A 21,538-nucleotide genomic window follows, 5' to 3' on the forward strand; every position below is an offset into this window, starting at 1 on the left:
CAGGTCAATCTCACGAAGCACAAGCACAACAACGTTCCGACGAACCCTGCCATATTGACTTGCGATGTTCTCACTCCAAGTTCATCTCTTGACTTGAGGAGGCTCGAATGAGATGTACATTTGCATGACCGGATTCTACACCTATACACAAATCCAATTAAGCATCCCCCTCAGTCTTATCCCTCTGACAGAACGGACACCAGTCAACTCCATTCTCACCTATCTTCCAAATACATTGTTCTGCATTGGTCCCACGCAGGTAAGAATGATACGACATCAGTCTGATCCTCCTTTTTGGGGGCTTCCGAGTACTTAGAAGGGAGATGAATGCGATGTATCGTATCATACTCACCTCCTTGGTTGTTTCCATCCTCATCGCCATCACACTCGAACAGATTCTCTCGGCGATTCTTCAGCTGTGCGTGAGCCTGATGATGAGCGATGAGCCCGTCCCCGCTAGGAGTGATCATAGGGATATGAGACATTCTGTCCGGATATTGAAAGCAGCGAGGTGATGTTGGTGAGTGGCAAACTTTTGATTCTTTATCGATGGAAAGTCAAGATGATTCAACATCATCATTATTACTATAACACCAACAATAAATAGTCGTACAGTAATGGTCTGTTATGGTATGGCATGACAAGGCTTGAGACGTATTACCCATGTATGGGAAGTCTACATCACAGACGTGTGTACGGTACCATACGAATCGCCTCGCGTCATGTAACCTTGATGAATTCGTAAGAATTTCGTCTCATGAGAAGCTTCTCATGCTAGTGAGAGTGTGTACGACAGTGGGGGCGTTCATTAAACCTTGTTTCTATTGTGTACAGCAAACACACAACGAAGCTAGTCAATCGAGGGACATGATGTCGCTCAACACACACAATCTTATAGGCAAGCATTCAGACCAGTTGGATGGAAGACCGTTGCACAGCCTGCACCGTCATTGTGGTTGTTGGCCAGCTCGCCATACCTCTCTTCGAGAAATCGGTTACAGTGTTAAGTTACGATGCCAGTCTGATCAAGCAAGTCTCGCACAGAAAAGACACCTTGCGCTTGCGCTTGAGTTATACAGTACATACAACACATACATGCATCATTGAGTTGTACAACCTCGTTAGATATACGCCCTTGATACGCATCCACCTTTCCAACACATCTCTCACGCAGACGACAGATCCAATCAGATCAAATCCAGCCAGGCAGATCAAATCGCATCATCCGGTTTGATCTCTCCGCAGTAATAGCAATACTCGTCATCGTCGTCTTCATCCTCCGAGTCGACCCAGTAGCAGTACTCTATAAATGTCACGCTGTCAGCATTGCGATACTGTTACCTGGGATCCCTCGTCTACACACAGGATGTGAAGGTTCATGATACTGGATATCTCAAGAGCCACTCTCTTTTAGATCCTCCTTGTTGAGGTTACATTATCTTCCCCCATATATCATACTTGGAGAGGTCTAGGAGGTGGCTAGTCGCGATTGAAAGCCTAACTCACTCCCTCTGTTTCCCCCTTTCTCATCACCTTCACAGACGTAATACCTGTATTGATGATTTCTTCGACTTTGGTGATCTCCTCTCATTTTGTGGGGTAATCTATGAATCCAATTCCTATATGTGATAGCTATTCAGTGGCAAGTTGGAGATATTTCGTTTGCTTGGGTATAAATGCTGAATAGATGGATGTGTCGATAAAACACCCGATCTGCTCAATACTCAAATATACTCGACGCAGCTTGGCATCTAGAAGTCTCTGGAAGCTTTGGGTATCATGGTGAAGAAGTTGAAGATGCTTCTTTCTCCATCCGCAGCCTACAAACGCTTTCTTGCCGACAATTATCGTATATTTCGAAATCTATGCTTCTGACCCCTTTCTAGCCCGATGAATATTGATTACCTTTCCTGGTTAGACTGCACGAGGTTGTACTTGTATGTTTGCGGCATTTTGACCGCAGGAAACGTCTGATGATGCGATCATCCTCATGGTCTGCTGATACACACAAGGAGACATACGAATTGACCATCTAGGAGCGAACGGCAAAACAATACAGCTCAAGATAGAGTGATTGTGTGCTTCGCCCAGTGTGAGAGTGCCACGTCGTCGGCATTGGGCAGGTGCTTTGATAAGTAAGTAGTGCCGCAGTCGCTCTAACGATCCTGTGCTCAACGTTGATATCACCGCCCAGTGCATGACTGCCTAATTGATAGCGAATGGAGGTTTCAAGACGGGAGCTGGACCGCCGAGTAAGTCTGCCCAGTGCAACGTCTGCCATCACAGGGCTGATTAGCAGCTCCTCAACCACAGTTCATCATTCCCATGGCTCGATCGGCTTTGGACAGATAATATTCTGCCAGGCATGCTCTTAGCGCACAGTCATACAGACATCATCACGGACGTCTCTACCCCTCCTGCAGAAGTACATACACCTCGTCGTCACCTGTGTGGACTCCATACCCTCCTCATCTCAAGCTACCCTTCTCGACGAACAGACCACCTCACAAGAGCCAGGAAGGTCACACTCAAAGAGCGTCATCCGGCTTATACCCCTCGCAATATTTACAGTATTCAGTTCCGTCGTCCGCCGTGACCCATTCGCAGTATCCTAGTCCATCGTATACATCAGCGCTCTCAACAGCCGCTTGATCATGAAAGGCACAGGTGACTCGGATATGGGAGTTGGTTGAGGAACCCTTGGGACGGCGTGTCAAAGAATTAACATAGCAAATTATAAGGAGCGCTCACCCCCTTCGTTCTCTCCATCGTCACCGCCTTCGCAGACGTAGTACTGCTTGCTCTCATCATCGTAATTGCGAAGGCTGAAGTTTCTCACACACATGTTTACGATTATCCGTCAACTCCTCAGTAGATCAAGAGAAACTGACGTGGATACAAGGTTATTGGTATGAGGGGTGGTCTCAGGTGGATTTTCTGTACAGTGAGACTGGGCGAACCTTGGTGTCTTCTGCTATTATATCCCTCCTCTTTGGCTCAAGCCTACGTAGGTGACGCAGTATCGCCTCCTCGATCTGCCACACAATGACGCAGCGGCAGTGAAGACACTTCAGATCTCGCTCATTTAGGTACAGTCAATTGTTTATTTAGACCAGCATCGTTTAGTCGTGTTTGCTTGTAAATCTCCTTTAGGCAATCGTTACATCCCCCTCGGAATGAATTACCTGTTCTTTCCCGATAGGTCACTCGTTTCAAGCACCGATCGGCTTTCTTGGGCTGAGTCCTCTGTCTGTGTCACGCTTGCTGCATTTGACCCCCTCTTCACTCAATGTGGTATTACATCATGATAGCCGTCATTCAAACCTTGTGATCATTTAGGGATGTTGACAGCAATCTACAAAACGGGATTGGTGGCACACTTCATTTTCCATGGCTTGATTTTTCATGAAAGGAATTGAAGATGCTCCTTGCGAAGAGAAGATGAAAGGAGACTTTGCAAAGATGTTGTCAATAGAGTATGAAATATCAGCCACAGGCCTTCCTTCTCAAGATGTAAATGACGAAGATTAGCCTCACAGGGCATAGGAACGGAGAAAGTATTGCTTAGAGTACGATTCGGTAGTTTGCAGTGTACACAGTGGTTACGAAAGAAGTTCTTTGGTTCATTCTAGATACATACAACATTTCCATGTCCTACGACTTTACTTGGCCTCGGCAACTTCAACCAGCCTAAAATCTTCACGCAGGCCTCTATTCGTCATACTGTCTCCACTCAATTGTCGTCGGGTTTGTCTTGAAGGCAGTATAAGCAGAATTCTGCGCCATCTTCGGAGATGACCCAGTGGCAGTGACCTATGACACACGCAACATAGTCAGCTTCGTCGTGGGTCTCAGGGAGATCAGTGGAGCTGTAGTGAGTATGTTCAAAAGGGAACGGGATGAGGATCTTCCGCTAAATCTAGCCCTCTCTCTGAGGTAGCCTGTGAAGGATTTTTCAATGATCTGAAAGATGAAGAATAATGATTCACTCACTTCCTTGATTCTCTCCGTCGTCATTACCATCGCAGATACACCATCTATCGTAGTTCTTGGGAGATTGTCTGGTTCCGCGCATTGTGAGTATCGTCACCTTGTTGTGTATTAAAATAATTGCTGGTGTGACTTCGAGGTTATTCTTGTTTCTGTGATTGAGACAAAGATAAATGGGAATGGGGAGTGGTGAGAGCTTTGTGTAGTTCTTCTGAGGATATAGGTCGAGGTATCACCCTTATATACCTCCCTACAGCGAGTTCACAAACCATTGCCTCGCCGTTGAGCAAGACAGCAGTCCAGCTAAGAAGGCCACTTCGAGGAAACAGGTACGATCAACTCATGGGAAGCTACTTGTGCGACCTCTTTGCTGAGGGGCGGACGGGTTGATCTGAGCTCCGAATACCGGACATTTTCTTCCTAGATCCAACGAGACCTCGAGGCGAAAACGTTTCACTTCGACCGCGAAGCTGTTGTAGCGCGGACATTGAATCAGAGATCTTTGCGCCTCGCGCTGTCTATCAATCTCGTCTGTGTGTGACATCCTTTACAACAAAACGATCGTCATTTTTTCTGTGAGTTATGGTGGCCCCTCCAAGATTTGCACGTATAGGCGAGAACGGGTTGCTGTGTTGGCATGATGTCGTGTCGCAGCTCGAGGTGTTCTTTTTTCTTTGTGCTGAAGATGTATGTGTGTATATAATCGTATTTGATATCTGGCTTGCTGGTCTGAGCATTGAATGAAAACCATACAGGAACACGTAGACAACACGCCCACGATCACACATCATCCAAGGACGCCAGAAGCTTCTTGAGTATCGCAATAAACGTTCAATCCTCGTGTATCTGGTGACTTCGGGATCCTCGGCGAGGTGTACAAGATTCCCCGTCTGAACAGTTCGCCCGAAAAGTGATGACCTTCGGGCAAAAGAAGCTGGATTAGTCTTTTGAAGAACACCATAAAACACCCACCAGACCCGTGCATTGGGCGCCACATCAGAGTTACTGACATGTTGAGGATACAGACAGGCGCATGGATTCACACACACTGAATAAGATAGGGGTGAGATCGGGAAACGGAGCTTAAGGGGATTGTTTGCCTTCTCCATCAGTAAATCGATACATGCAGTTCACAATTCAATCTGTTTGCATCATAATCTCCCACTTTCTCGTTGTCAAGTACTTCAAACTCAACTCCTTTCGCTACTACTAGCAGTGTAAGTCATGTTCTCATACCCAGCGACCAGTCCTTATCAAGATCCAGGTCGAATCATGAGCTTGCATCATCTGGTTTGTCTTGCTTGCGAAAGTAGCAGTATTGGGTGATGTCGTGGTCGTCATGTCTGACTACCCAATCCCAACATCGTGAGATATTGACAGAACCCCATATGTCAATTTGGATCTCGTCTAATGTTGATTTGAAATGGTGCTCAAGAACGCCAGGGGAAGGCGGATTAAGCAGTGGCAAATCAACAGTGCGCAATGAGTCTGGATGTTCAGCTTACGAATTTCGTTATTTTGCCTCGTTAGCACCATCGCAAGCACACAGTTTGCTCAAATGTCGAGGAGATTTGACAATTCGAGTATTTATGCTGATCTTTCTCAGCGCAATCAGTACGTTCAGATAGAACCTGTCTGGGAGATGAAAACATGCGGCTTTGACCGACGGGGGTTGCTGCTGCACATGGGACAATTAAGGGTCCGTGTCCCTTGGCGGTGTGGTGGCGTGAAAGGACATCGTTATCTATCAATTTAACAATTATTAGTCTTATCTGGGACCCCTAAATTTGTTCTTTCACCATCGCCAGCATACTTTTGCCCGATAAGCCGGGAAATGGACGGAATTTGGGCAATCATTAGAGTACCAATATCTTCGAGCGCGTCCTGCTTTTCCCCCTCAACAGCCATTTCCTTGTTGTAAATCGCTCGGCTCTCTTGAAACACGGCGAACTCTTGGCTGGCTACGTTCGTCTGTCCGTTGGCTGGTCACAGTGGACGTCCTGCATGGTACTCTACTGTCTGATAGATCAGGGCCACCTGATGGGCTGGCACCAGGCATGATGTTCTGGAATGATGCGAACGACGTAGACCTCGCCTTGAAAAGCTCATTTGAGGGCCGTTGAGACACGGGATCGTCCTACTCCATCATACGGCTACACTTATCTGTTCCATTTAGGCAATGCTTCGCGGGTAGTCCCTCTGCTGTTGGAACGACCTGCATACACATTCGGTCATCGGGATTCCTGTTTCGGCGTGCAGACAGGGATACTGTCCAGGGTGGAAGAAACAGGGCGCTCCTGTTCGTCGTCCCTCTTGTTGTTGAATGCACCCCGATTGCTGAAGGTTCAGCCGGCTTCTCTCATTGGCTAAAAAAGATGTCATTTGAACCGTCCTTATCGAGAGACAAGCTGATTGCCCTGATAAGAGACTTGATTACGCTGATAAGAAGCCAGACTGCATCCTCAAGGTATATAAGCACCCCTGCTTCGACAGCTTCTGAGGACGCCTCCCATCGGCCCCCCAAAAAGAAACACCACCGACAACAGCCATGGTGTCCGCTTTCATCTCTTCCCTCTTGTCTCTCCTCTACGTCCTGGCCCTCGCGGGTTCCGCTGTCGCCAGAGTTCCTGCCGGCAATGAAGACTATGCGGCTCAGTCTCGAAGTCTTCGCAACTCCGCAATAAACCGCCGAGATGCTAGCATGACCCCCCAAGTCGCTTCGGTCTCCTTCACTGTTGGTCAAAGTGATGCGACAAAGGACTACCTCTCCCCTATCGGTCCCAACCATAACTGCTACAGCCTCACCTCTGACTGGGGCCTCGATGGTCTTGTGGGGTCCGCTATGCCTGTCACCGTTTTCACCGTCGATGGTGAAGTGACCTGCGATGTTCTCGGTGCAAAAGTGTCGGATTTCTCCGCTGTCGATGATGTCTTTGACCCGGTAAAGCCTCCCATTGCAACAAGGCATGTTCGCTTGTGCTGACTGTCTTTGTAGTCATTCTTGCAAGGTATCCTGCTCCAATCCAAGTCTTCCTTCCACGTTGCCAGCGATGTTGCTGGCTGCTTGGCCGGCTGGGGCGGTAACCTCATTGTCAAAAGTGGTAATGCTACTTCCGATGTCTCCGGTGTCGGGCTCGCTCACGTCACCGGTCCGCTGGTGAGTGATTTCTCCGAGTCACCCCATTGAGCCTCTACTGATCCCTCCCTAGATCCCCCAAGGACCATACTACGCTACGATCGGTGCCAATGGTGCTGTGCTCACCGAAATCTACCGAGTCTATAGGGACGAAGCCCAAGCTCTGACCACAGCTGTCGTCCCCACCACGGACGGTGGCTTTACCGCACTCTCCTCGAGCGTGCCCGGTCTTAACACCCTCTCGATCCCCGTCCCTTCACGGATATACACCGCTTTTCTGGAGAATCCGCGACCTCTTGAAGGGCGCCGGATTGCTGTCAAGGATCTGTACGATCTCGCGGGAATTCATACCGGCGGTGGGAACCGGGCCTACCAGAACACCTATCCTCCTCGGACTGCAACAGCCTTTTCCATCCAGCAAATGATTGATCAAGGCGGTATCATCGTCGCTAGGGCTAAGACCAGTACTTTTGCCAACGGAGAGACCGCGACCGCCGACTGGGTCGACCAAATGTGCCCCTACAACCCTCGTGGAGATGGCTACCAGCAACCCTCTTCCTCATCCAGTGGTCCAGGTGCTGCCATCGCCGCATACGACTGGCTTGACATCACCATCGGATCTGACACTGGCTGCAGTATTATCTGTCCTGCTGGGGCCCAGGGAGTCTTCGGTATGCGACCTACTCACGGTGCCATCGATCTCACTGGTGTGATCCCCATGATGCCCGACATGGACACCGCTGGATTCTTCTCCCGTGATGCCGTCAAGGGTCGAGACTTCTCCAAGGGCTGGTACGGAGATCGCTTCGGCAACTACACGACTCTTCCAAAGGTAAGTCACTCTGCGTCGTATCATTGAAGTCCGGCTGATACTTACAACGCCATCAGACATTCAGATTCCCCAACAGTTCTTGGAGTGCCGTCGACGCCACTGCTGCTGGACCCATCCTGCAGAAGTTCCGCTCAGACCTGTTGGACTTCGTCCGACCCCAAGATGTTGACCTTCGGTCCGACTACGATTCAGTATGGAATGAGACTGGCTATTTCGAGACCGCTGGCAACCGAAACATCTCAGTCTACATGGGTGGCAACTGGGGCGGCCTGGTCTATCACTGGCAATGGTTCAACTTTGGTGCACCCTTCTTCGAGGACTACCAAGCTGCCAACGACGGTAGAAACCCCTTCGTTGCGCCATCCCCCGCCGGCAGATGGGCCTTTGGAAGGACGAACATCACAGAAGAAATGTTCCAGGATTTCCTGCAGAGGAAAGCTACTTACGAGCAGTTTGTAACGGAGCACGTCCTGACCTACGATAAAGATACTTGCACCAACGCCATCATCGTTACACCATCGACCACTGGCAATACCAATTACCGAGTGAGCACTACAAAGTACATCATTACCTGTTTCAGCTAACAATATCGCAGAATATCTACCGCCCAGCCCCTAGTCCCGGGATCAGTTCTGCTGCTGACGAGGGTGTGGACCCTTTTGCAAGTGGAACCCCAGAGTTGATCGTCCCTATCGGTCAAGTCCCATACGAGTCGAACATTAGCAACCACACCGAGTATCTGCCAGTGACAGTTGCCCTGCAAGCTGCACAGGATTGTGACTACGTCCTTTGGGACCTCGCCGCGGCGCTGCAAGAAGCCGGCATCATCTCCGCCGTGTCATCCGGGCGTACTGCGTTCCCAGTAGCGTAATCTGGAGGGCAAAATTCGTCGGTGGTGGCTAGGAGACAGATCAATGGTTTGATTATCGGTTTTGGCAAAATGGGCAATCTGATCCCCCGAACTGGTTTGAGTTCAGTACTGGGAAGATATGGGTCCCCTGGTATGTACGCAAGCACGTGAACACTTATGATAATATGGTATTTTTTGCTCTACTGCGATGTCTGGTCGGGCGCTCCTTTTGACAACAATACCCAGAACATGTGATAATCGAAGCGTCATTGACAGTACTCAAGGGAGATGAGGACTGAGCTGGAGAAAGGTGTATACCCTGTGTATGTACATATCCATGGGTCATCTGCGCTTGACTTTGTTAAGAGAACATTCCAAGCCAGCCATATAACTCCCAGGTCCAGCAAGATTCATGAATTCTTCTAATCAGAATCGGGGTATCCCAATTCTTCCCCCAAATAGATCCCACCCCTCGCAAAACCAATCCCCATCATCGTCTTCCACGAAAAAGCAATAGCCTGGGGAAATCAAATCTGCCCTATCAGCTACCAAGGCCGCGAATATGGTTGCGGTGCTCTGGGGCCAAAGTGGAAGCAGGAGATGCACCGGTGTGGTCGCTTGACTTACCATCATCACTTCTGTTACTCGGACAGGGTCTTAGATCCTCCGAATCGTAATTTCTAGGGCAAGCGCATTGGTGAATCATCTTGAACCAAGAATTCTTAGTGTGTCTTCCAATTATTGATGGTGGTGATCATACATCTATCGAGGTTGAGTCTGTTGATTGGAGCTCTCTTGACGCAGTTCTGATCAGCATTATATATGCCTTTCATGCCCCTTTCTTCTTAGTTGCGGCTGAAGTGGGCAAACGTTGAATGACGCGACATTTGATCGCAAGTGCACAGAAGCTGAATTATCCTTCCTGCCTTCTGAATTTTGCACTAGAAGGAACTGAGATGTGTATCTCACGGGCGCAGCGGCTATAATTCACACCTCAGATGGTCCTTGAAGATAATCTCGGAGCGAAGTGTCGTTCTGGGGGGACACACAGGATAACGAAGAGTAAAAGGCACTATACCGTATTGAGGTTGTTCGAGCGCAATGACTGTTCTTATCCACTGATATCACGGGGAACAGGCTAACGTTTTCAATACACAATTCTCGCACTTCTCAAAATCAATGTGAGTCATCTCAACTTGGACTTTGTTCGACCCCTAGTCCCGATCGGGCATAACCAAGGGATCCTCAAAAGTCGAGTTGTTGATAATCATCGATTGAAGATGAACTGATAGACTGCCACATTTCGACATGCTGCATGCATTTCAAGGGGGATATGACATATGTATACATACATTACCTCATTCAAACATTGGTCATTAACATGATGAACCACCAACACGAGAACGTTTCTTCTAAGACCCGTAGACGGTGTAGTTGGCAGAGTGAAAAAGGAGGGAAAACAATTAAGGATCCTCGTAATCGTCTGGCTTGTCTCTGTCGCAATAGTAGCAGTATTGCGAATCGTCGACGTTGGTCAACCACTGGCATCGTTCTATCATCATGCGTATTGTCAGCTTCGCCTGTGATCTTCTGGCGGTGTTCTATTCGGTAGAATATCGACATGATTCGACGGTATAAGAATTACGGACAACTCACTACCTTTGTTGTTCCCATCGTCATCACCTTCGCAGACGTCTGTCTCATGGTGATCTCTGAGGTGAAAGTGCTTGATAGACATCTTGCTTCCCAGTCGATTGGTTTGTTCTGAGACGGTGGTCGAATTCGTACTGTGACATTAGAGAAACGATTCATCGGGGTCTAATTGCTCTTGTTCGCTTTATAAGAACATCGTAGCGCAAAGACTTGCTGGACAGACCACCGCTCCCACCCCAAACAAACATGATGTGAAGGGTTACAATGCGCAGTTTTTGCCTGAAAGCAGAATAGAGGACGAATTCTAGCGCACCACGTTATCTTACACCCATCAAACCACCTCTGCGTTAGCCAGCTTGCCTCGACCAGTAGGATCTGATCCATAGCAGATAGAGATCTGCCCTACCAGGTATATTTTACGCGTTACTCGAGCCTAGAACCCTCTTCTTCGTCCATCATGAAGATTGGCACTAGACGCCCTCTGGAAATCTGACGAAATGTGAGTTTTTCATATCACTGCATTCTCGGGTAAATCAACACCAAGGAGAAAGCACAATCATTTCAGATTGTATCATGTTTGTCTTTTCGCGAAGAGTAGTGATCTTAGTCTCCATCACCAGAACCCATTCGCTATGATCCGATACGCGAGCTAACAGAATGCGAGACTGTGGATGAGCAAGAAAAGGCGACCTCTTTGGATTCGTCAGCGAGTTCAGATGTAGCCTTTAAGCGAGGCATACGTGCCACACAAACAAACACAAGCTTAGAGTAGATTCCCATCATATCGCTCAGGAACGATCAGCAAACACCAAGAACTACTTGATGAATGGGTGAATATCTCCCCCATTCCTTTGCACGCCCTGTCAATGCATGAAAGTCGTGTCGAGCGAACAAGCGAGGATGACATTCTGTGATCATTGAGAAGGTGACACCGGTATACCGATCATCAGGCCAAGATCCGAAATCAAAGATCGGATCTCAATGACGCAAGCAGACACGATATTCATCATCGCCCCACCATGATGTAGATGCATGTTCCCCACTGGTGTACTCATGATGGGCTGGATGCCGTTTGACCTCAATAAAACTCCGGCTCTTCACCCACTTCTACCAATTGCTCCGCCCAATCATCCAACGCCCAAATGGTGAATTTACCCAATTCGTACCATTTCTCCCTCTTTGCGATTTCCCTCCATGCTCGAGATAGACCTGAGAGTGGCAAAAAGCGATGTCAGCTTGGTACAGCGCACTCACTGCTACATGATTGGTAGAGGCGGATGAAGAGTCGGAGGTAATTTGGCAGATTCAAGAAATATGGCAGGAGATGTGACAACCGAGCATTAGAGAATGGGAGATAGTGATGATCAGAAGCATTGAGTTGAAGTTTCACACTCACCCGAAGTGAAAGACCACAGCTCCACATTCCATCCCCTCTTCATAGCCTCCCTCACCGCCCCAGGAAATCCATCTTTATTGAACTGTCCTCCCCTCGCATCTCCCGTGGCCAATACCAAAGTATTCGTATTGCCTTTACTAGGCTTGGAATATCCCTTCTCATTCAATATCTGCAATATCTTCAAATGCAGTATCTCATCTACACCTTGTTCCTTATACCTCCGTACTCCTCCTCCCAGCTCGTGATGAACATGATTTACATTTGCCGTGGGTAATTTGGACTGAGCTTTATTGATGACCTTGACGGAAGTGGAATCCTCAATTTCATCTTCGTATAGCTCTACTCTCTTCAACACTGATATTTCCCATCCTAGACGGACCAGTGCGTCCAAATTTTGTTGCAATGGCGATGAAGCGACTAGGTGTAGTGAGCCAGGTGGTGTGTATCTACCTCGGCGCAGTAGGAGGGAGAGAGCGGGGAGAGATAGGGTACGTAGATGTCTGGGTGGAAGCGCGTCGGAAGGATTGGTGTAGAGATGTTGTAGGAGACCGTGAAGGATGTTCGAGCTGCGATTGAGATATCAGCACATTGACGTTGACTTGGTGCAAGGTATTTCCGTCATACAAGTAGAATGGTGACTGGTGGGACATTTAGGTATTTGAGATCCTTGGAAAACGGAATGTATAATGAACAAGTGAGAATATAGAGAGGTGGGATCAGAAACCGCAAGTCGAACTCACAAATCCACATAAATATGCGTATTCCCCTCGGTATCCTGCCTCCCTCTAAACCCACCTTCACCTTTCCCCCTAATCTTGGCTATTCCACCTTGCCAAACCACATGACCCAGTTGCTCCCCATATGCATATCTATGCTCGTCTGCCAAGAAACTCTTGATCATACCTTTCTCCTGGGGGAAAACCTTGGGTAATTTCTTTTCCATTATCTTCAAATTGGTAGGTGTCAAAGTGACCTTTACTTTCTCCTCGTCCGTTGTGAAACTTTCAGTATCCGTACCGTTCTGATTTTGGATCTTGGCGGGGTTATTCGGTGCTAGAGGTAATACCAGAGCTGAGACCAGGTCGATGTATAGCCCTTCCCTCATCTTTGCTATTAATTTCCTAAACTCTATTCTGTTCATTCGTTTTATGTCTAGTAATGGTAGATCCAGCTGCCTGCGCATGTAGTTGATCAGCTTGAGAGTAGTATGTACGTCGGATAACGAGGGGAAGAGATCTCGTAAGATCGATGGGAAGATGGCTCCACTCGTGGAATCGAGTTTGGATTGATGGATGATCCTGTCGAGCAGGTCGTTGCCGGATGTACGGTATATATCTTTCTGGAATTGTGAGGCTAGTTCTGGTTCTGGTTCCGGGTCTGAAACGGATCCGATAGAGGTGTCTACGGTGTCGTCAACAGTATCTTCCATGGAGGTTGTGGACACAGGTGGACGGTAAACCCGTATAGCATTACGATATTTCTGACTACCTGGTACTCTAACGCGGACTATCTGGATGTAAGGGCGACGCTTGAGGTCAGTCTCCGACTGTGGGATTGATGCTGAATCTCCTGTACTGGGGACTGTAGTGGAAGTATGCGATTCAGTCTTCTCTACATCCGATGATTCTAAATGTACGTCATGATGACCCTCTCCCTCAGCATAATCGCGGGCTATAGGTCCCTCATGATGGACGTTGTCATCGATCAGCGAGAATTGTGGTGCCGCGTTGTTGTTTGCGTTCAGGGCGAATTCAGATTGATTGATATTGGAGACAGGCCATTCTGGGAGTATAGCTACATGTTTATGTGATTCACTGATAGCTCGTAATAACTCTAGAGCTGTATGTTTTCCGGCCGATGTTGATCCTGATGTATGCGATGAAGAAAGGTGATTGGGGATAACATTTGGTATCAGCTGCGATCGAGCGATGCCTGTTCGAACATCCATTAGTCAGTCCTCGACACAAGCTTACGATACCAGTAGTCACAGCGAGGATTGCACACCTTGTGATCGAGATAAAGCTTACTCACCAATGCCATCCTGTTCTCCTACCGATAAATTACCATCCTGTCTCTCCTCTTTCACATCCAATTCCGGCTGCAAGTCCTGCGGTAGAGCTACCGAATCCAGACCGAGTAAAGAAGGATCGAATTCCTCTTCTATATCCAAAATTTCGTTTCCCATCAAGCGAGTTGAATGTCTAGATGGATGTCCGGGTGAGCGTGGTGGTATTTTTGATGGCCTGAAAGTGTGGAACTGATCTCTAAATAACGATTGAGATAGATGATACGACGGGTGGCAAATGTCCTTTAACGGTGGAGAGGGAGAAAGGAGGCGGACTAGACTGTGTGAGTGAAGTGACTGTGATAATATAAGCGATTCATACCCTAACTTAATTAAAGAGAGGGGACTGAAACACAGATGATGAGGATGATCCTTGGCTTATATAGCTTTGAGAGGAAGAGAAAAGCAAGAAAGAGAAGGTGATGATCGATCAGACGAGATGAGATCGCGAGTGATTTTGGGTAAGGTGTGGGGTCTCCGCAGTTCAACAACCCTGTTAGGACGATAGCCGAGATCACAGGTACTGATTGTAGGATCATGCAGCCATACTCGCAATATCGATGCATAGGATAGAATCATATAAAGCATATAGCACTCATCACTCGTAACAAAATCATACACACATGCAACAATATCGTCATACACATCATCATACCGTACTCAAACGCACTACACCCTAACACTCCCACTCCCATTCCCACTCATCACGCTCACCCTGCTATTACTATTCTGATTACTACTCCCGCTCCCAGTCGGAACAGGAGCCAGAGCAACATCCTTCCTCCATGAGTCGATAGCCTCACCTGGGTTATTACCGGGTGGTGGTGTACCGTAGGTATCCATTCCCATTCCCGTAGGGTTCATACCCATTGGCATGTTCATGTTCATCTGAGGCATTTGATAAGGGTTATACCCCATCCCCATTCCCATATTCATGTTCAAATTAGGCATCGACCCATTGAACCCCATGGCGCCGTAAGGGTTCATACCCATACCCATCATACCCTGATGAGGCATCTGCATCTGTGGGTAACCCATCCACGATTGCGTGTGGTTTTGACTCTGACTAACCATCGACGCCCTATCCTCCTCCCAAGCCCTCTGAGCCATCTGCGCCTGAGCCTTCTCAGCGTGCTTGTACCCCAACGGTAAATCATCTTCTATAATCTCAGCTTTGGTAATAGGCTTCAATCCCCTAGCTCGAGCCTGCCTTACGGCAAGTGGTAAATCATCTTCAGCTTCTTCGTCGTCCACTTCTGCTGAGAGGGGCGATCTAGTATGTGTCGATGAGGAAGGTATACCGGGGATGGAGATGGACGAGTTTGATGGAAGGATCAGTCCCAGGGATGTACTGAGCGGTTTCGCGCGGGTAGTGATGGATGGTGATTTCGGTGCGATTGGGAGTTTTGACAGAGGGACATCTTCGTCCGAAACAGATTCACTCTCTACTTCGACAGGTTTCATCGAACCTGTAGCTGAGATGACAGATTGTCTGGCTGATATCCCACTCTTCGCTGGGGCAAGCTTAGACAATGGTACATCTTCTTCCGAGTCATCGTCCGACTCTTCGTCTTTCGCAAGTGGGTTGAGGGTCTGAGCAAAATCATGAGGAGCAGGCACAGGCGCATCCTCGTCATCCGAGTTGGGGCTAAACAAACCTCCCAAAGACAATTTACGTTGTTCCTCCTCCGTCTCCTCTTCCTCCTCGTGATGTGGTCGAGAAGCAGCTTTCTCAGGACTGTACTGTATAGCTGGAGGTAGATCCGCTGCTCGTTGGATAGGTGATATACCCAAAACATCTTCCGTCGAAATATCTTTGGGTATATCTAGTGGAGGAGGGATCATACTCTCCCTGCCCTTGCCTTTCCCCTTCAACTTCCTCGATTCCCTCTTCATCTCTTTCTCTTCTTCCATCTTCCTCCTCGCTTCTGCCGCCCGCTTCTCCTGTTCCTGTATGATCTTCAATTTGGCCATTTCCTTCTCCCACAATTGATCTACCCCAAAGACAGATTTCGATTTGGCTATTCGTCCTTGAGCGTCAGGTACACCGAGATTGTTTGGCGAGGTGGGGTGAATATCGCCGTTCGAATCGAATGATAAGAGTGGTGCTCGACCGCGGTCTCCGGGATGCATGGAATGTGGACGATCAGCTGATCCTGCTTGGGGAGGGGAGGTGGGTGAGAAAGAGATGGTGGGTGGGTCGTACATGGTGGACCGAGCCATCATGGCTGGACGGAAGTCGCCTGTGAACACTCTGCGAAGACGTATGATCATCAGCACCTCCCCTAAGATAATTGAGAACCATAAGTATTGGGGATGCGGAGAGAGTCAGATATCATAGTGACGATAAGCACCCTTGTGACATAGCAACAGAAGATGAAGATGGACGACGGTCGTGCACGCCCACAGCTCTATACCCCTGGACAGAATGGCACGGAATGAAATGGATCTGTGCAACATAAGAGAGAGTAGCGATGAGATAGACCACACCCACCTCTGCCTCCCCTTCTGCGCCATCTTCCTAGCCTCCAACTCATCCATCAGACTCCTCCCATAAAGCTTCCCCGGCCGTCTCTCCAGCGCCCCCTCATCCAACTCCCTCTGCCTCAATCCCAGCTCACCCTCATTCTCCGTCCCTCCCACAAACTCATCGTCCCTCAGGCCATTCACCATCAGACTTCCCCTGAACGTTCTCTGGGACAAGCTGAGAGGATGGAATTGAGATCGGGGCCGTTCGCCCTCTGTCTTCGCTCCGTACGGTAATGGTTTCTCACCAAGTGTATACCCCTCGGGCAATTTGATCTCTCTCGGAGGGGGTTCGCGTTGATTGGCCAGGAGGGAAGGCATGATGAGTGTTTTAGGTCGGGGCATGGAGAGTCTGTTGAGGTGGAGTCGTGCAGAGGTGGAGTATCGTTTGGGCATGAGTGGTCTACCGAATTGCTCGGGGGTGGGGAGTTCTTCCCATACCCTCTCTGGATCTTTGATACGGGATATGGGCGGGGGACTGGTCAATGGCTGGTCATCGAATTGAGGTTCGGTGGGTGATGTCACCTCGTAAAATGAGGATCTTGATTTGCTTGAATAAGGCTGAGGACGATGACCTTGTTCTGATTGTCTGCTATGAAATCTAACTTGACTTTGGTCCTGTTCATCCGACCTACGTTGCGTCTCCAACACTTTCGGATCGAACCTCGACCCCAGCTCAGGCGGTGGAGCAGGCAAAGCGAATGGATTTGGTAATGTCTCTTCCTGCTCCAAATCCTCTACGTCATCATCCATCTTTCCCGGTGGGGGTGAGGTCCATCCTCGTGATAAAGGACGGGAATCAAATAGTGATCCCGGTGTAGCAGGAAGAGGTATCATACGGGGATCACTAATCTGTCTTCGTCTGGTATCATCGCCGTTATTATTGTGTATACCCATTACAGTCGATGGTCTCTCTCGATTCTGATTCTCAACCATCTCACGTACCCTCGCAGCGGAAGCCAGAGCGTTAGAAGTAAAATCGTATGAATGATTTCGTTTTCGTTCCTTCTCCCTTTCAAAGTGATCCTCATGGCTGTAGCCAGATTGCGACATCACCTGTCCGTGTAGATCCGTATCGTCCAATACATCTTGAACGTGGATCGACCTGACTCTCGATCCAATAGGCGAAGGTATAGGCTGAGGTACGATAGAATTCACGGTAACTCTTCTCGTATTTTCAGGCTTTCGCTTGATAGGTTGATCATCCGCAACGAGGTGGGAAGGTAATCCCCATCTAGCCACGTCCACGTCTTCCAGATCGTTCCCCTCATCCACAACTTCCTCTTGAGCCTCTCCGTTATTCTGTCCATGTCCTTGAGCTGTCGAAGGGAGATTAATAGATTTCGAGCCAGGCGTGAAATTCCAATCGCTTATCGTACTCTGTCTAAAACTCTGATTCTGGCCCTTCGGTCGCCCTTTCTCATCGTACTCTTGTTCCCCCTCTTGGTCTAGCGTACTTTGCCTGTTCTCTCTATTCAGGGCGAAAGAAGATTCGAGGGGTGATGGTAAGGATGGAGGGGGCTGTGAGAGGATCTTATGTCTACGTGCTGCAGCCTGGGCTGCATGGTAGGGTTGGAATATCGCTGATTGGCGATGATCCCTGTAGGTGATCTCTGTGTTGGATGAGGGAGAGGCGAGGTCGGAATCGTTGTCGTATTCTGCGTTGGAGTGGATTGTGGGTTGGGGATTGTGAGACACAAGTGGTCAGCCAGAGTCTCTCTCTATCATCGGTCAAGGAGGGTATAGCTCGATGGTCAAGTTGAACACTGCTTGTATAAGATAGTGACGCCAAACCGGTGAAGGTCATAGCATCCCCTTCCACTCACCCATCAACGCAGCAGCAAGCTGCAATCGTGAAAGCGGCATTGTTGGTGTATATCCACTGCTGAGCTATCTGTCGTTACTCGTCTCGTCTGTTGGGTCGTTCTATCATGATACGTATACGAGTCGTAAGAAGTCAAGTGAATATGAAAGGAGAGTGTTGTATCATTCAAATGGTACTGTATCATTGTTCTTTTATATATTTATGTTTCATCCTAGACACACATTTCACACAGCCTGACCTCGTGCACTTGCATGGTGGAGACCCCACACGGGATATCAATCCAGATCACGTGGTAAAGACGATCAATGCGTACCTGATACCGTAGTACTACTGTTCATGGTCATGACATTCATCTTAACAGTCTGAAGTATATCAACAATGAGCGTGTAGCATAGACCGATACATGACATGGAATAACATAACATAATAACAAAATAACAAAGCATCGGTGGGTGGAAAAAGTCCAAATCAGTATATAAAGTAATCTACAACCCATCCATCTATCAACTTTTAAAAAGCCAACTACACACCCCACAACCCACCTCCCCTTCTATCTCTCCCAGGATATTCTCCCGCCACCCCCTGCCCTTGCGGCGTATCACTAGCCATCGGACCCAATCCGAACCCCTGCGCATCTAACAACTCATGTTCATCCCCTTCCCCCCCATCATCCTGACTTAACGGCGCATGTCCGTTCCTCCTCCCCAGTGGGCGTCCGTTCATTCCCAGAAATCCTCGTTGAAGTACTCTGACACCTTGCCATGCCTGGCTGATTGGCTGGGTATAATACCGTATCTCATTTGGTGAAGGTTCTGTATCCCTTGTTCTCGCCGTACTGACCACTTCCAAATTGTCTTCTCCCTCTCCATCTGCAGTCACACCATCAGGATTATTCCTATTATTATTAGCAGCTTCTTGAGCAGCCTCGCTCTCCCTCTGAGCAGCCTTCAACCCCCTTTCAAACCTCTTAACTCTCCACCATCCCCCCAAGCTAGTCAAGACTATAAACCACCCAATAGACATCATCAAGAAACTAAAATATTCGTTGGCCCTACCCACATCCTCTGCATTGGGTAATCCCATGAATCCCGCTAATGTCATATTATGTTGATGTGCCCAGTTCTCAGCTTCCTGTGTATTGTGTAATATCGTAATGGGTCCATTGGGGTCATTGGGCTCGTGCACGGGATAAGGCCATGGTCCACCTGGTCCCCAAATGGCTTCGATGGCATTTTCAGCCATAGCATCTTCGTCTATCACTGGTGTACCTGCTGGAGGATCAGGATCGGAGGGGTCGGAGGGGAATCGGCCGGTGTTTATTAGGTCTTCGGCCTTTGAACGGAGGTTAAGTCCAACGGAGATGAGCGTCATGCCTAGACCGACTCGGGAACCGTACTTTGCTGCGTGAGTTGTGTGCAGGACGTAGGTGAGGAGGAACCCGACAAATTGGAAGGAGAAGGATACGATTACTGTGGAATAAAGGAGTGGGATATTAGCATAAGTTAATCTCAAATATACATATGCAGTGCGCTTGCAGGTTCGTAATATTCAAGTGAAACCACAGAAAAAGAAGAGCGGCACTCACAGTTCCAGAAGAAACCAAAGAAGTTACCTCCAGGCATACCATCTATCAATATCTCATCGCCGCTCATCGAGCTGGACAAGGGACCAAAAGGCGACGAAGAGGAAGGCAGTACGACAGTAGTGTCCCAGTAAGGCGGCACAGCGTCTCTCAGAGCAGCTTGGTATGACTGAATGAGAGTCAAGATAAACATCAGTGTCAATCGCTCAGACAACGGGTGTATCCGTTGGTACGTTGATGGTCACTATTCCCTCCGATGGTCGCTTCTGAAAAAGAGAGAATCGAACTCACAGGAGGTCCTTCCTTCTGTTCATCCTCCGGTACATAATCCCCCTCATCCCTTCCCCCCTCCTGAGCAGAGGTATCAGGTCTAGCAGCTAGATTCCCAAATACCCCAGAAGATCCCGCGCCTATTATCCTAGATGCTGGTGAACCGTTGGCCTGATGTCGTGGAAGAAAGGAGGAAGGTAATAATCCGCCTAGGAAGTGACGACGTTGTGGTGGATGATAGGTTGGGGAAGTGGGGATGATACCGTTGGTATTGCCTGGTGCGGGATTATGCGATGAGTAAGGTTGGAAGGGTGGTGGAGAGGATGGAGGGAGGGTCTATATATATGATTGATCAGCTAACAACACTATATTTCATCGTGATTGGTTTTGCACACAGAGTGCTGAGACTGAAGTGCAATGATGATAGAGAAGGAGGAGTGTACCCACATAATCCCTCTCAAAATCATAATCCCCCGGCATCCTCGCACCATCATTAGTGAAATTCCCTCGATCCCTACCCAACAACCCATGATTCTCCGTCTCGTCCTCCCCTTCTCCATCGGGCCCATCGAACGCTGCGTCCATCTCATCTGGATTTGGGATCGCACCGGCTCGATTCCTATTGGTGTTTAGTCGGAATGATCGGATGGAATGGAACGAGGTTCGTCGAGAGGGAGTGGCGGGTGGGGAGGAGAAGGATTGGTCGGATGGGAGAGGGGTGTATCGGGACATCGTAATATGGGTTATACTGCTACCAAAGTGTTTTGTCAGTACACTATTCGTTAAGTCAGACGTCATATAAGGGCGTGAAGATAGGGAAGGTATCAGAGGGTGGTGCATGAAGTGTTCGCACAGATGTGATTGTATTCTGCTTCTTAATGAGGAAGAAATCGATCGTAGCGACTTCTGGTTATAATCATAGAGAGGAGAGAGAGGTATAAAGGGTAAGATGAGGGTAAGATTGATAGAATATAGTTCACTCACTATGTATCTGGACAGTACTCGTAAATGCACAGCTTATCTGATCAGACGATGTTGAATCAAGTGATTCACCCTTGGTATCGATTAACACCCTTCGAGAAGGGCTATAAGCCCAAATACAGCTGATGACCGATCTACCACTGAGCTACCAGGTATGAGTGTGTGCTGAGTGTCAAGTGGATGATGATATGATGAGATGATGAGATGATGACAGTCAGTATAAAGGATAGTAGTTTATATTCACTCGTATACGTTGTGTTTTAGACTGTTGCCGTGTATACACAAATGCCTTCGTAAGCACTCTCTCTCTACACTCGTATGACTGTGTATTCGTATCGTGGCGATGTCCGAAGGTCATGGTCATGGCTCAGTGCCAAGATAATCAACAAACCAACAGACTAAAAGTGCCACAAGCGGTATTATCTATTATCT

At 48.4% G+C, this 21,538-nt stretch overlaps 4 protein-coding genes across 4 annotated transcripts; 1 reads left to right on the forward strand and 3 right to left on the reverse strand.

The window, feature by feature from the left end:
• Positions 1-6,538: 6,538 nt before the first annotated feature.
• Positions 6,539-8,829, forward strand: I302_104694 (uncharacterized protein; the record flags this gene model as incomplete). The annotated part of the gene is made up of 5 exons (XM_065869932.1): positions 6,539-6,931; positions 6,986-7,147; positions 7,200-7,958; positions 8,015-8,503; positions 8,554-8,829. 5 exons carry the CDS (start codon positions 6,539-6,541, stop codon positions 8,827-8,829), a joined length of 2,079 nt encoding a protein of 692 aa, XP_065726004.1.
• A 2,710-nt stretch (positions 8,830-11,539) lies between these two features.
• Positions 11,540-14,042, reverse strand: I302_104695 (uncharacterized protein; the record flags this gene model as incomplete). The annotated part of the gene is made up of 4 exons (XM_019195803.2): positions 11,540-11,670; positions 11,858-12,423; positions 12,598-13,789; positions 13,889-14,042. The coding sequence occupies 4 exons, from the start codon at positions 14,040-14,042 to the stop codon at positions 11,540-11,542; spliced, it is 2,043 nt and encodes a 680-aa protein (XP_019042626.2).
• Positions 14,043-14,591: 549 nt separating this feature from the next.
• I302_104696 (uncharacterized protein) lies at positions 14,592-18,314 on the reverse strand (the record flags this gene model as incomplete). The annotated part of the gene is made up of 3 exons (XM_019195802.1): positions 14,592-16,176; positions 16,417-18,106; positions 18,275-18,314. 3 exons carry the CDS (start codon positions 18,312-18,314, stop codon positions 14,592-14,594), a joined length of 3,315 nt encoding a protein of 1,104 aa, XP_019042625.1.
• A 481-nt stretch (positions 18,315-18,795) lies between these two features.
• I302_104697 (uncharacterized protein) lies at positions 18,796-20,857 on the reverse strand (the record flags this gene model as incomplete). Its single annotated transcript, XM_019195801.1, has 4 exons — positions 18,796-19,742; positions 19,859-20,024; positions 20,147-20,461; positions 20,573-20,857. 4 exons carry the CDS (start codon positions 20,855-20,857, stop codon positions 18,796-18,798), a joined length of 1,713 nt encoding a protein of 570 aa, XP_019042624.1.
• Positions 20,858-21,538: the final 681 nt, after the last annotated feature.

This window comes from Kwoniella bestiolae, chromosome 3 (assembly GCF_000512585.2).
Source record: "Kwoniella bestiolae CBS 10118 chromosome 3, complete sequence".
NCBI lineage: Eukaryota > Fungi > Basidiomycota > Tremellomycetes > Tremellales > Cryptococcaceae > Kwoniella > Kwoniella bestiolae.